Source organism: Trichechus manatus, unplaced genomic scaffold, assembly GCF_000243295.1.
Source record: "Trichechus manatus latirostris isolate Lorelei unplaced genomic scaffold, TriManLat1.0 scaffold00055, whole genome shotgun sequence".
In the NCBI taxonomy this organism is placed as follows: Eukaryota; Metazoa; Chordata; class Mammalia; order Sirenia; family Trichechidae; genus Trichechus; species Trichechus manatus.
The window spans coordinates 1,574,999-1,588,533 of NW_004443991.1; the positions used below are offsets into that span (position 1 = coordinate 1,574,999).

At 38.9% G+C, this 13,535-nt stretch overlaps 1 protein-coding gene across 1 annotated transcript in view; it reads left to right on the forward strand.

Annotated features, from left to right (window-relative positions):
- ADGRG7 (adhesion G protein-coupled receptor G7) overlaps positions 1 to 13,274 on the forward strand; it is a 118,954-nt gene extending 105,680 nt beyond the window's left edge. The window contains exons 15-16 of the mRNA XM_004378165.2: positions 6,811 to 6,967; positions 12,992 to 13,274. Of these exons, the coding sequence (XP_004378222.1) occupies positions 6,811 to 6,967; positions 12,992 to 13,252 (418 nt within the window). The 3' untranslated portion in view covers positions 13,253 to 13,274. The remainder of the gene's footprint in view (positions 1 to 6,810; positions 6,968 to 12,991) is intronic.
- The last annotated feature ends 261 nt before the right edge of the window (positions 13,275 to 13,535 follow it).

The following is a 13,535-nucleotide window of genomic DNA, read 5'->3' on the forward strand; positions in this document are numbered from 1 at the left end:
TGATGTTTTAGGGTTTCAGGATTGTTGTATTCTCTGTTTGGCTTAGTTTTTCAGATCTTTGCTGTGGAGGGACGGTGTGGTGCTTCTGCCTAGACGGAACTCTCCATGAGCTTTAATTTGATAGAAAACTGAAACTCAAACATAACATTAGAGACTAGCTCTTAAATAACACAAAACAGGAAAACTATATAAATTTACTGATCTGTGAGGCCAGCTCTAAATTCAGGTTTATATAATACTATACAACATGAGAAACTTAGTTTTTTAGCAAATAATTTTGGTTTAATCTACAGGGTTACTATGAGTCGAAATTGACTCAATGGCAAAGGTTTTTTTTTTTTTTTTTTAGACTCTAATTTGCTGCAGAGAACTCAGTTTGTTTAAGTCAAATGCTAAATTCCTGTTAAGAAGTGCATGCCAGTGGTCAAATTGGCACTCCCATCTTACACAGTAACCTGTATGTACAGAAATTCAGGAGTTGCACTACGTCAACAGACACAATCCTTACCTGTACCAAACCTGACAGTGCGTTAATTAAGTAACCTGTACGTGCTGGCCACCAAAAGGTGTGCTGAGCCTGATGCACCCCTACAGTAACAAAAGAAAAAGTTTCACGTGTAGAGTTATACCTTTCATCTGTTTAGATGCAGACGTGTCACACTCAAAATTTCTACAAGATGTTCAAATCGTGAACAGAAGCAAAAGATAACAAATTCAAAAGACAGACTGAAAACCTGGTACTCCCAGGGTCTGATTAAAACCTAACAGGGATTCTGCTGCTGGGGTACTCTGAGGCTTATGAGACCCAGGAGCACTTCAGAAAACAGTCTTGTCAGACTTAAACGGAAAGTAAGAGACCAGTTCAGATGCGGAGCCTGCAATTTTTAAAACAACCACTAGATAGCAACCTTGTCACATTTAAAATAACAGCAGAGGCTTTAACCGTGGTTAAGGAGGAACTCAAAATGTCCAGACCTTGAAGAAAGATGAAAGACCAAAAGCTCAAACTGGAGTTAGAAATAAGCAAACTGAGAGAAAAAAATAAAAATGAGCGTGAACTTACTTAACAGGGACACTCAAACCGCAGTTAAAACCACAAACCTCTAACAAACTCATTCAGCCAGGAACAGGAAAGTGAAAATGGAGAGTAGCTTGGATAAATTCCAAAGATCTGCACCGAAATGCTTGGGGTTCAATTTCGGGAGCACTCACGTCCAGACAGGTCCCAAGGGATTCGAGAAAGGGAGGGGGGCACAAAGGGCTCCCAGTTTGTTAGTTCCTCTGGTTCACCGGGTAGAGATGTCTCCAAATCCTGCCAACTATGCCAAATGTTGTGGAGCAAAGATTCTCCAACTCTATTAAAGTAAAATTAAAGAGATTTATTGAAGCCAATATGTCATTCGAATGAGGGAATCATGAAAACCTCAGGGTCTGAAGCTCATGGATTCTAAAGGGAGAGGTACAAATCAACCACAGTTATATTGCTGTATGAGGACCTACAAACCATAATATTCTGATTGGTTAACAGCGATTGAAGTCAGTCAAAGGCGGGACTTGGCAAAGCAAGACCTTTAACATTATTGGGTATGTTAATACAACTAGCATCCATTGATTGGCTAAAAGACATAATTACAAGATATGCATTTGCGAAGGGGTTCGTGCGACTGGTCACAAACAATGGCATAACGTCTACTGTTGGGAACATGTTGTTAACATGACCTTGCCCAGAGCATATGATTTCTTGGAGAGATCTAACACAAAGCGTTCTCGGTAAGGTTTGGTTACTGATTCACAGTCTTAGCCTAACCACAAAGCCTTAATAATACCGTTGATTCCTAAGCAACAGAGTGTAAGTCTGTGTTAAAGGTTACACACTGAGCTTTTAGCATTAGTTAATCCATTTTATTTTAGATTATAAGCTTCTTTTGATTTTATATCACATATCAAGCATTTGCATCGTCGTCCTGATGTACAGCAAGAAAGTTCAGGTGGAAAGACAAAGAATAGGAACTATTAATTACACACATATACACACACTTCTTGCCCTCCAGCATTCAATTGGTTAGAACATGTTGCTAATGTGGCTATGAGTTCAGTTTTGATTCCACAAGACTCTGCTCAACCCAAGTAGACTTACTGTAAGCATATCTGTGAGCTTTGTTGATCACCAAATTGATCTACTTGGTGTGAATAGATGAGTGCAAACCACCATCATTAGTGGAAAAATAATCCTAAATATGTAGTTTACGGATCAAGGGTAAGTATCGTTGTCTTAGTCATCTAGCGCTGCTATAACAGAAATACCACAAGTGGATGGCTTTAACAAAGAGAAGTTTATTCTCTTACAGTCCAGTAGGCTACAAGTCCAAATTCAGGGCGTCAGCTCCAGGGGAATGTGTTTTCTGTGGGCTCTGGAGGAAGGTCCGTGTCATCAATCTTTCCTTGGTCTGGGAGCTTCTCTGCACAGGAACCTCAGGTCCAAAGGATGCACTCTACTCCCGGCGCTGCTTTCTTGGTGGTATGAGGTTCCCATGTGTCTCCGCTCACTTCTCGCTTTTATATCTCAAAAGAGATTGGCTTAAGACAGTATCTAATTTTGGAGACCGCATCAGTATAACTGCCGCTAATTCGTCTTATTCCATCGTAGTGATAGAGTTTACAACACATAAGGAAATCACATCAGATTACAAAATGGTACGCAATCATACAATAACGGGAGTGATGACCCAGCCAAGTTGACAGATATTTTTGGGGGACACAATTCAATCCATGACAATCATCTTTCCTATAGGAATGACATTCCATTTTGAGGGGAAAATACTATTACTGATAATCATTAAAACCTACCTTTTAGTAGCAAAGCAGAAAAACCATGGTGAAGTCTTCTTAACCTATTGCAAATTAAGATTTTTTTTTTTTTTTCTGGTATAAGGTAGTGACATTTTTGGCCACAGACACCAACCAAACCCAGCTGTATTTCTAAGTTTTGGATGATAGCTAACGGTTATCAAATTGGCCTAGTTACAATAATAGCATGCTAAATTAATTGTTGAAAAAATTATCCTCTGTGCATCAGTTAGCTTTTGCTGCATAACAAACCACCCTAAAATTTAGTGGCTTAGAATGAAAAATACATATTATTTATCATTAGTTTGAGTGTTGGCTGGGTAGTTCTGGTCTTGGCCGGTTCGCATGCAGCTGGATAATCTAAGATGGCCCACTTTCATGTCGGTTTGGCAGTCTGGATGGTATTGGGGGAGGGGGTTCTTTTGGGAAAGCTCATCTCTGCTCCACATTGTCTCTCATCCTCTGTTACACCAGCCTAGGCTTCTTCACATAATAGTCTCAGGGTCCCAAAGAGCAGTAAGAGGGCAAGCTCTAATGAGTAACTGTTTTTAAGCCTCTGCTGTGGCATATTTGCTAATGTCTCACTGGTCAAACTAAGTCACATGGTCAAATTCCAGAGAGATAGAAATAGATTCACCTGCAAAAGATTGCATCCGTTTTTGCAATCTACTGCATTCCCTAATTTTTCTCTAAATTCTTCTTAACTGCTATGAAAATATAAAATTTAATAACTGTTTTTGAGGTTTAGTCAGGTTTCACCAGCCTGTGCCCATCTTTTTAGCCCGTATCTACTTTATAGTCATGTTTGTTGTATACTCTTCTCCTCACCTGTCTCCTCCTCATACATTGTACCTCTTTGACCGGTACTTTATTTAAGTTCATATGAAATGCTTGATATTAGGTGAAAGTTAAAGGACTTGTCTTCAACATATGAGCCTAAGATCTCAAGATGTTTCAGAGTTATCTCCAAAGGCTTATAAATCCTTAGGTGCACCAAGCATTGTCACTTCAATATTCATTTTAGGGCAAAAAAGTTATGTGGCATAGGTTTCTAAGAAACTATTTGACAGTCTTAAGAAGGGATCCTTATATTAAAAGAAAAAAAAAAAAAAAGGAACCATGGAGCTAGAGACTGTCCCTCAAGTAACACACATTGCAGTGAGGGTTTCTAGCAAATCAAATGGTAGAAGTGTTAGGGAATTTAACCCTCTGGCAGATATAATGTTAGGAATGTTGGGGAATGTTGGGTGGTGGAACATGGGAGGGAAGAGGAAATCATGATTTTCTTCAGATTATACCACAATTAGTGGCTTGTTCTCTTCTTATATTTTACAGTTATTCTAGGTTGGCGGGGCGAGCTTCATGGCTGCATGTGTTTGGTTTAATGCTCTGCTCTTACCATTCTTGAAATTCTTAATAATTTTTAAACAAAAGGCTAGCTTTTTCATTTTGCCCTGGGCCTTGCAAATTATGTAGCTGTTTCTGAGGGCTGTTGATGTTGTTAGGTGTCGTTGAATCGGTTCTGACTCATAGCAACCTTACATACAACAGAATGAAACACTGCCGGGTCTTGCACCATCCTCACAATTGTTGTTATGCTTGAACCCATTGTTAAAGCCACTGTGTCAATCCATCTTCTTGAGGGTCTTCCCTCACAACAGGCAGGACAAGAGGATGACAAGGCTACTCTTAATTATAGATTGTCTTAGTTATCCAGTACTGCTATAACAGAAATTCCACAAGTGGATGGCTTTAACAAAGAGAAATTTATTCTTTCACAGTTTAGGAGGCTAGAAGTCCAAATTCAGGGTGCCAGCTCCAGGCAAAGGCTTTCTGTTTCTGTCGGCCCTGGGGGAAGGTCCTTGTCATCAATCTTCCCCTGGTCTAGGAGCTTCTCAGTGCAGGGACCCCAGGTCTGGAGGACGTGCTCCCCTCCTTGTTCTTCATTCTTGGTGTAGGAGGTCCCCCTGTCTCTCTGCTCACTTCTCTTTTTTATATCTCAAAAGAGATTGACTCAAGCTACAACCTAATCCTATAGATTGACTCCTGCCTCATTAACATAACTGCCTCTAATCCTGCCTCATTGACATTATAGAGGTTAGGATTTACAACAATAAGATAATCACATTCGATGCCAAAATGGTGGACCACACAATACTGGGAATCATGGCCTAGCCAAGTTAACACATATTTTGGAGGAACACAATTCAATCCATAACATAGAATAAACCAATGTTTGTGTTGTTGGCTAATGAGAAATGAGGAATATATTCAAATATAAACAAATCTACTTGTTGGATTTAGGTTTAGTAACTGTCAGAAGCACTTTTTATATTTAGTTAAGCTCCTTTGAAAACTTCTGTAGAATGGAGATAGGTATCCAGAAAAAACATCTCAAAAGCTAAAAGCTATTGTGCCTTTTCATAGATTTTGCAAGAGGAACTTTTTTGCTAGGGGAAAATTCAGAGAGTTCACGCCAAATTCAGAAACTTTTGAAGTGGTTACAATGTATCATCGTGATCTCTGATACTAGGATGCTTTATGACCTCTTATAACTATGTAAAACATATTTTACAGTTATTGAGGACCATACAAACATAGAGGACTTATATTTTAATGGATAACAAGAAACTTGGAGAGTAAGACAGTCATTATTTCTTAACCATGAATGGAAAAAAAAAAACAATAGAGAAATCCGTCATTTTTGATAGAGACTGAGTATATATATATAGGTAGGTTTAGGTTTACTTGAAACCTTCATTTCATTTTTATTAATAAGATATCCAAAGCTTTGTGTTTGAAAATTTAGTTTTTCTTTCATTGGTGGAGCCCTGGTGGGTCAGTGGTTAAGAGCTTGGCTGCTAACCAAAATGTTGACAGATCAAATCCACGAGCCACTCCTTGAAAACCCTATGAGGCAGTTCTATCTGTCCTATAGGTTTGCTATGAATCGGAATCGACTCAATGGCAAAAGGTTTGGTTTGTTTGTTTGTTTTTTTCTTTTCATTGGTAACTAACACATTTTTACAGCACATTAGCTGAATTTTTTAAAGTCCCTTTATATCCAAGTTATTTGTTTAATAGTCTCTCTTTTATTAGATTTGATTAGATTATGTCAACACCCATTTCTGGTTTTATAGTTTCTCTTCTCAAAGAGGAGACTTATATTATTCTGTTTCAACAAATATATTACAAGAGAGAATAAAATTAGCCAGAAGTACTACATTTCGAATGAAGAGAAATGATATTAGCAAGCCTCTCTTGTTAAGAGGAAGTTTCTTGATATTTTATTATGGATGATCAGGATAAATATCATCACCATCAACATCATCAACATCATCAGTACTTACTGAAATCTTGCTATGTATCAGGTAGTAAGTACTTAATATCTGCTCTCGCTTCACTTTTCCAAATCTATGAGTTGGGTACTACTCTATCCCCATTTTACCGGTGAGAAAAATGAGACTTAGCATGAGTGGGAAGAAGATCACTCTACACCTTAGTAACTTTTCTGTCCCTCATCAACCAAAGGCACAGGAAGGCCCAAAAAAGGAATTTCTCACTGGCTGGTCCTGTAGTAGTAATCACTAAATTAAAATTCTGTTCTCATGAAAAGTTGATTCTTAGTGAAATTTGCTTGCAATATTATTTAAGGAACTGTTTATGCCTGAGCTTTTTTAAGCAGCTATCAATATAAATTTTTCGTTGGTTCGTTTTCTCCCCCTTCTTTTATTATATTATCCTTTATTATATAATATTTTAAATATATTGTTGTATCAATATATTTTTTAATTAAGCTTGCTATATCAGATTTTCTCCAGAGTGACTTAAGTTTGCCTGCCTGAGGCACAAGAACAGTGTATATGATCAGTTGAAATGCATTCTAAGTAGGAGGGTAACAATAATAGTAATAAGTAAAAATCTGAATGAACTGTATTTTCTTTCTTGCTTTCTCTCATCTAGCACAAAAAAGGTTTCATGTATAAAGAAGATTCTTAGCACATTATCTATTGCAGTGGTTTTTGGAATTACCTGGGTTCTGGCATACTTTATGCTAATTGATAATGAGAACGTCAGTATCATCTTCAGCTACATATTCTGCCTTTTCAACGCTACTCAGGTATGATATGGATTGGTCTGAAAGTAGCAGACCATGGAGAGATGGAGATGATATCACCCTAGATCAAAGTTTTCTCCTCTTTAAGTTCCCTGAAGGCCATCCAGCTGCTAACCAAAAGGTTGGCAGTTAGAACCCACGAACTGCTCTGCAGGAGAAAGATGTGGCAGTCTGCTTGCACGAATATTACAGCCAAGAAAACCCTATGGGGCCATTCTGCTTTGTCCTGTTGGGTCACTATGAGTCAAAATCGACTCGATGGCAGTGGGCTTGGGTAATGGGAAGGCCATTGCTTATTTTTAGAGGACTCTGTGGTTAAAGCACTCGGCTGTTAACTGAAAGAGAAGTGGTTCAAACTCACCAGCCGATCCGCAGGAAAAAGATGTGGGTGGCAGTCTGCTTCTGTAAAGGTTTACAGCTTTGGAAACCATACAGCGCGGTTCTACTCTGTCCAATAGGATTGCTATGGGTCCGAATCTACTCGAGGGCAGTGGGTTTGGTTTGGGTGAGTATTTTTCATGTAAGGAGCCCTGGTGGTGCAGTGGTTAAAGCACTGAGCTGTTAACCAAAAGTTCAGCGGCTGGAACCCACCAGCCGCTCTGTAGGAGAAAGACGTGGCAGTCAGCTTCTGTAAAGATTTACAACCTTGGAAGCCCTATGGGGCAGTTCTACTCTGTCCTATAGGGTCACTATGAATCGGAATCACTCGACAGTAGTGGGTTTGGTTTTTGGTTATTTTTCGTATGCTCTGGGGGAAGAGGAAGGAAATGCATAGCAATGATTGCTCGCAAACTCTTTATGATATTCTATTAAGTCCTCTCCTGAGCTGGGTGTCATGAGATATGATTGCCAGGAGTTGAGCCATTTTAGCCCCTCTGTTCCAGGTTTGGTTTTTGGCTTTTTTGGTTCTGAGTAGAAGAGATTTCATCAAGCAACCAGTTTAGGAAACATCTCCTTTCCTTTTTCCCAGTGCAACAGGTTTGTGATATGAACGATGTTACAGTTATCGATGGAGCTTGGACCCCTGTGGGCATGGCTGAATTTTTTCTTTCAATTCTATTAAATTAATTAAGGCTTGCTTTATGGCCCAGCATTTGGTCTATTTCGGTGGGAAAAACAAAACAAAACCAAAAAAAACTTTTGCACTTAAAAAGAACATGTATTCTGTAGTCGTTGGGTGTCATGTTCTAAAAATACCATTAAGGTAAAAGTCGTTGTTAGGGTTGTTCAGGTCTTCTGTCTTTTATTCAGGTCTTTCGTCTGGTTCTGTCAATTGCTAGAAGAGGAGTGTTAAAATCTCCAACTACAAGGGCATATTTGTCTATTTCTCTCTTGCTGCATGTATTTTGAAGCTGTGCTATTAGATGCATATACATTTATGATTGCTATGCCTTCTGGATGAATTGATCTTTTTATCATTTTGAAGTGTCCCTTTAACTCTGATAACATTCTGTCATGAAGTCTGCTTTATCTTATTATCCAGGGCGATGTTAATATACTCTTCTTATGTGTACTGTTTGCATAGTATATGTTTTTTCATGTATTTATTTTCAACTTGTCTGTGCCTTTATATTTAAAGCATTTTTTTAAAAACATATTTATTTATATTCTTCTCTTTCTTCTTCTCTTTTGTTCTTCCCATCCCTATACCGTCTCTTTTTTTAAGAAAATTTTTTTATTTTGGAATAATTTTAAATTTATAAAAAGTTGCAAAAATAGTACAGAGAGTTCCAGAGTATTCTTTACCCAGTTTCCCCAATGGTAACATATTATGTAATTATAATACATGACCAAACCCAGGGAATTGACATTGGTATAATCCACATACCAGTTGTCTCCTCATTGGCTTTATTTCTTTGAGGTGATGAATTTAGTTCTAGCTTTGACTATAAACTAAAATAAATATAATTTATTATCAAGTAAAAATTACTGTAGTTTTGTAAACTCATTTGTCCCTTTTCTTCTTTTACTTTAAAATTAGCTTTTTATGCATGGAAGTCTCACTTCCTCAACTAGAGTATCAGCTCTCTGCATGCAGGAAACATACTTGTGTATATCTTTCGCAATAGATAGTGTCTTCTTCAATACCAGGATGGTCTGTAAGAAAACCTGTTGCTGTGGAGTCGATTCTGACTCATGGCAACCCCATTTGTTACAGAGTAAAATTGTTCCATAGAGTTTTCTTGACTGTAATCTTTACAGAAGCAGTTGGCTGGACTTTCTGCCGCAGAGCTACTGGGGAAGTTGGAACCGCCAACCTTTTGGTTAGTAGCAGATCGTAAACCGATCGCACCACTCAGGCTCTTATGTTGTTGTTGTTATTGTGTGCCTTTGAGTCCATTCCAACTCATAGTGACATTACAGGTAGTCGCCATCCTACAACGTGTTCGAGCCACAACAAACCACACTTACAACCTTCTGTTTGTTTTTAACTTGTTTTGTTTTTTTATACATCTTATTATTAGTAATATGTACTACATACAATGTTGCAGCATGTAATTTGCTGATGTTATCATTCTCAGATGTTTATTTGTAGATGTTTGTATGTGATGTTTCCAACTCGTAAAGACAAATAAAGATTGGATTTATAATGAAAAGTTAAAAAAAAGGTATTCGACTTATGTCAGAACCAACTTATGATGGAGTTGTCGAACGGAGCCCTGTCATAAGTCAAGGACTACTTGTATATGACAGAGTAGAACTGCCCCATAGGGTTTTCAAGGCTGTAATTTTTATCAAAGCAGACTGCCGCATCTTCCCCCCAAGGTGTAGATGGTGGATTTAAACTGCCGAACTTTCAGTTATCAGCTTAGTATTTCAACCACTGTGCCACCAGCGCTCTGTAAGGCTCCTATACTTCCCCAATATTTTGTGAAGAGGACTGCAGGGTTTGACCCATCAAGTTACTGCAAACAACAACCGTGAAGCTGGTATCATTTTGGTTGTTTCAGGCTTTGGCAAAATGTCATCACAGAGCAAAGTCTTTGATAAAAAATGAAAATTGTTTGGAAGGCCATTAGGTAAAGTTGACTTGACCACAGATAACAAGTCTGTGTAGTGCAGTGTGGGGAACCACTTGGCCATCTGAAATTGCCACCATCATGTTTAATGTTTGTAAGCACCTCACCCTCTATCCTACGCAGCCTTCTCTAGTGCCTTTTGGGACTAACTCTCTTGGACAATGGGTGAGTGCCTGTCACTGAATTTGAATGCATGTAGGGCAGTTCTCTGCTCTTGTGGACACCCAATGAGAACTCCCTAGAAGGGCAATAAATAGGGTAAGCTGGGATTGCCAGTTAGCCCATGGACTTGTTGCCTCGAGTGAGGAGGAATTTAAGGAAGAATCTAAAAGAAGGCATAGTCAAGGATATTTTCTCTTCTCCAAGCTTAGGAAGGGCACACTACAAAATACAGGCTCCTTACAAACTATTAATATTACATTGTAGAATTGAGGGTGGCAATGTGGCAAAGCACTATCATCTTATTTAGTCTGAATTCCAACTTCACCATTAATGATTCTTGTGACTTTAGACAAGTCTCACAACTTCTCTAGGTGAAGTATGTAAAAATATAATGAGGAGGGGATTAAAACAGACAGTGTTTCTCAAAGTGGATCTGAATATTACCTACATCAGAATTTAGGGAGTATGTTAAAGTACTTATTCCTGGGCCTCACACCTTACCTATTCAATTGAAATCTCTATGGGTGTAAGAGCTAGAATCTTCACTTTAAACAAGAACCTCAGGTGATTATTATGTACACTAGTGTAGGAGTGACTAGATTAGTTCATATGTAAGGCCCTTTCTAGATTTAGAATGCTGTAATTCTAATAAACACTTATTAAGTGCTGCAGCTATTACTTAAAAGGCACAATTTGATCTTCGTGCAAATGGCAATTAGTTTGACCCACACATTTTGTCTTTTTAAATAACGTCTTAAGATTTTAGGAAACACAGAAATATTGGAAATCCATCCAAACAGGGCCTCATAGGGTGGTATCTTTTTGGATTTTCCATGGTCCAAGATATTTTACTAATTATTGCACAATTGGAAAATTTGATCCAATCTTGTCTTTACGTTAGAATTTAAACTCTGGAAAAGTCAGGTGAAATATTTTAGCCCACAAAAGAGGACGATTCTCTAGAGACCAGATTTCTCATGTCCCCCAAATCCAAAACTTCTCTCCCTGGAACAATCAGCACGGCCAGTGACTACTCCTGTCCCGCAGAAACATGTGTGCCCAGGCACACCCCGTTGTGTTATCAGGGCTTTCTTTCTGCTGTGTTAAGTAACACCTGTTAGGTAATTTCAAGTTACTCTTCCGCTTTTGGCCAGAGATCTAGTCTCTCCCTTACCAATATGTGTTCACTTTATTAGTCACCTCCCAGAGTCCTTGGGTTATGTTACTGTAGCACTGACAGTCTCTTACAACATCACTCACGGGATATGGTTTTAGAAATAAATCTTTATAAGGCTTGGGGTCCTGTAGATCCAATCTAGGAGACATTCCATGGATTTTTTTTTAATAACCTTTTATTTTGGGATAGTTTAATATTCCCAAGAAGTTGCAAAGATAGTGCAGAGTTCCATGTACTCTTCACCTAGTATCCCCCCAATGATAATATCTTGCATAACAATATTACATTGTCAAAATCATGAAATTCACTTTGGTATTATCAATACTATCAATTATTATTGGTAATTATTAATATTATCAACTTAGTCACAGATATTATTTAACCTGTTATTTCCACAAAGGATATTAAGGAGGAATTACCTAGGACATCATAGACTCTATAATATGCGTTATTTTTCTATTGCAGTTATAATCAAGAGGCAGCGTAGTGTATTGAACAGAGGAGGGACTTTGGAGCCAAACATATGAGGGTTCAACTCCAGACTCTACCAATTACCAGTTGGGTAACCCTGGGCAGGTGGCAGTGGTGGGTCAGTGGTAGAATTCTCGCCTTCCATGCAGGAGACCTGGACTTGATTCCTGGCCAAGGCACCTCAAGTGCAGCCACCACTTGCCTGTCGGTGGAGGACTGAGTATTGCTATGATGCTGAATAGGTTTCAACAGAACTTTCAGATTATGACAGACTAGGAGGAAAGGCCTGGAGATCTACTTCTAAAAAATCAGCCAATGAAAACCGTATGAATCACAACAGTCCAATTCTGTTGTGCGTGGTGTCACCATGAGTCAGGGGATGACTCGATGGCAGGTAACAACAAGAAATCTTAGGCAAGATACTTAATTTATCTAAGATTTAGTTTTCTCATCTGTAAAATGGGGATAAAAAATAAACCCGTTGCCGTCAAGTTGATTCCAACTCATAACGACCCTGTAGGACAGAGCAGAACTGCCCCATAGGGTTTCCAAGGAGCGGCTGGTGGATTTGAACTGTCAACCTTTTGGTCAGCGGCCAAGCTCTTAAGCACTGTGTAAATAAGACAACAGAGGCAAGTATCTGTTCAATAAGTGGTATTTTCTACTTTTAAAACTTACAGAAAATAGTTCTCAGCCATTTGTGGATTAATTCCTCATATGCATCTGCTCTTCATAGGTGAATTGCAAAAAGCAATGAATAGAAGGGCTTTTAAAAATTTTCTTCTTAGGTGCACCGAATTTCTAGCTATGTTACTAAAACTCCAGCAAATGTAGAATCATAGAATGTTAGAGCTGGAAGAAGAATTAGGGATCACGTAGCCAAACTGCTCACTTCAGGAAACTGAAGATCTTAGAGATTAGAAAACATGAGCAAAGTTACACAGACAGCAAGCGGCAAGCAGGGACCTCAACCTAGCCATGTCTCAGACTCCACAACTAGTATATGTAGCACTTTGTATATGAGAAGGACTTTGTCTCTACCCTCTCAGATGAAAATGTGTGCAGCAGCTGCAGACTGGTAACTGTGAGTGGAAACATTGCAGCGCAAGGTGAGGTAGGTTGGCGGTGGGCTAAAGTAGAATCTCTTCCTTGGTTCTGTAAACCAGCATTCACATCAAACTTTCTTTCTATCTGCAGGGATTTCAAATTTTTGTCTTCTATACTGTCAGAACAAAAATCTTTCTGAGCAAAGCTTCCACAGTGTGGAAGTCACTGTCATCATCCGCTGGGAGAGTGAAGTCAGTGCCATCGGCGTCCCGACTGAAGCTACGTTTAAGGATGTATACTCTGGTCAAGTCATTCCCAACTCTCAAGGAACGCTTTAGGCTACTGGATCCATCTGAGTTTACTGAGGAGATGTCAGTGTCTGAAAGTGGCGAAGCAAACTCAAGCATATAGACAGATAGTAAGATTATTACCTTTTGTGGTCCTTTTTTAATTCAACATGCATACTTCTCGATTTATCTGTTTGCTTGCTTTGTTACCCAGCCCTCCCAGAAACTCTCCCTCAATATATTTTGCTCAGGGGTAAGAATTAGGTAGGAGCCCTGGTGGCACAGTGGCTAAAGCACTTGGCTGCTAACCAAAAAGGCAGAAGTTCAAAGCCACCCAGTGGCTATGCAGGAGAAAGATGTGGCAGTCTGCTTCTGTAAAGATTACAGCCTTGGAAACCCTAAAGGAC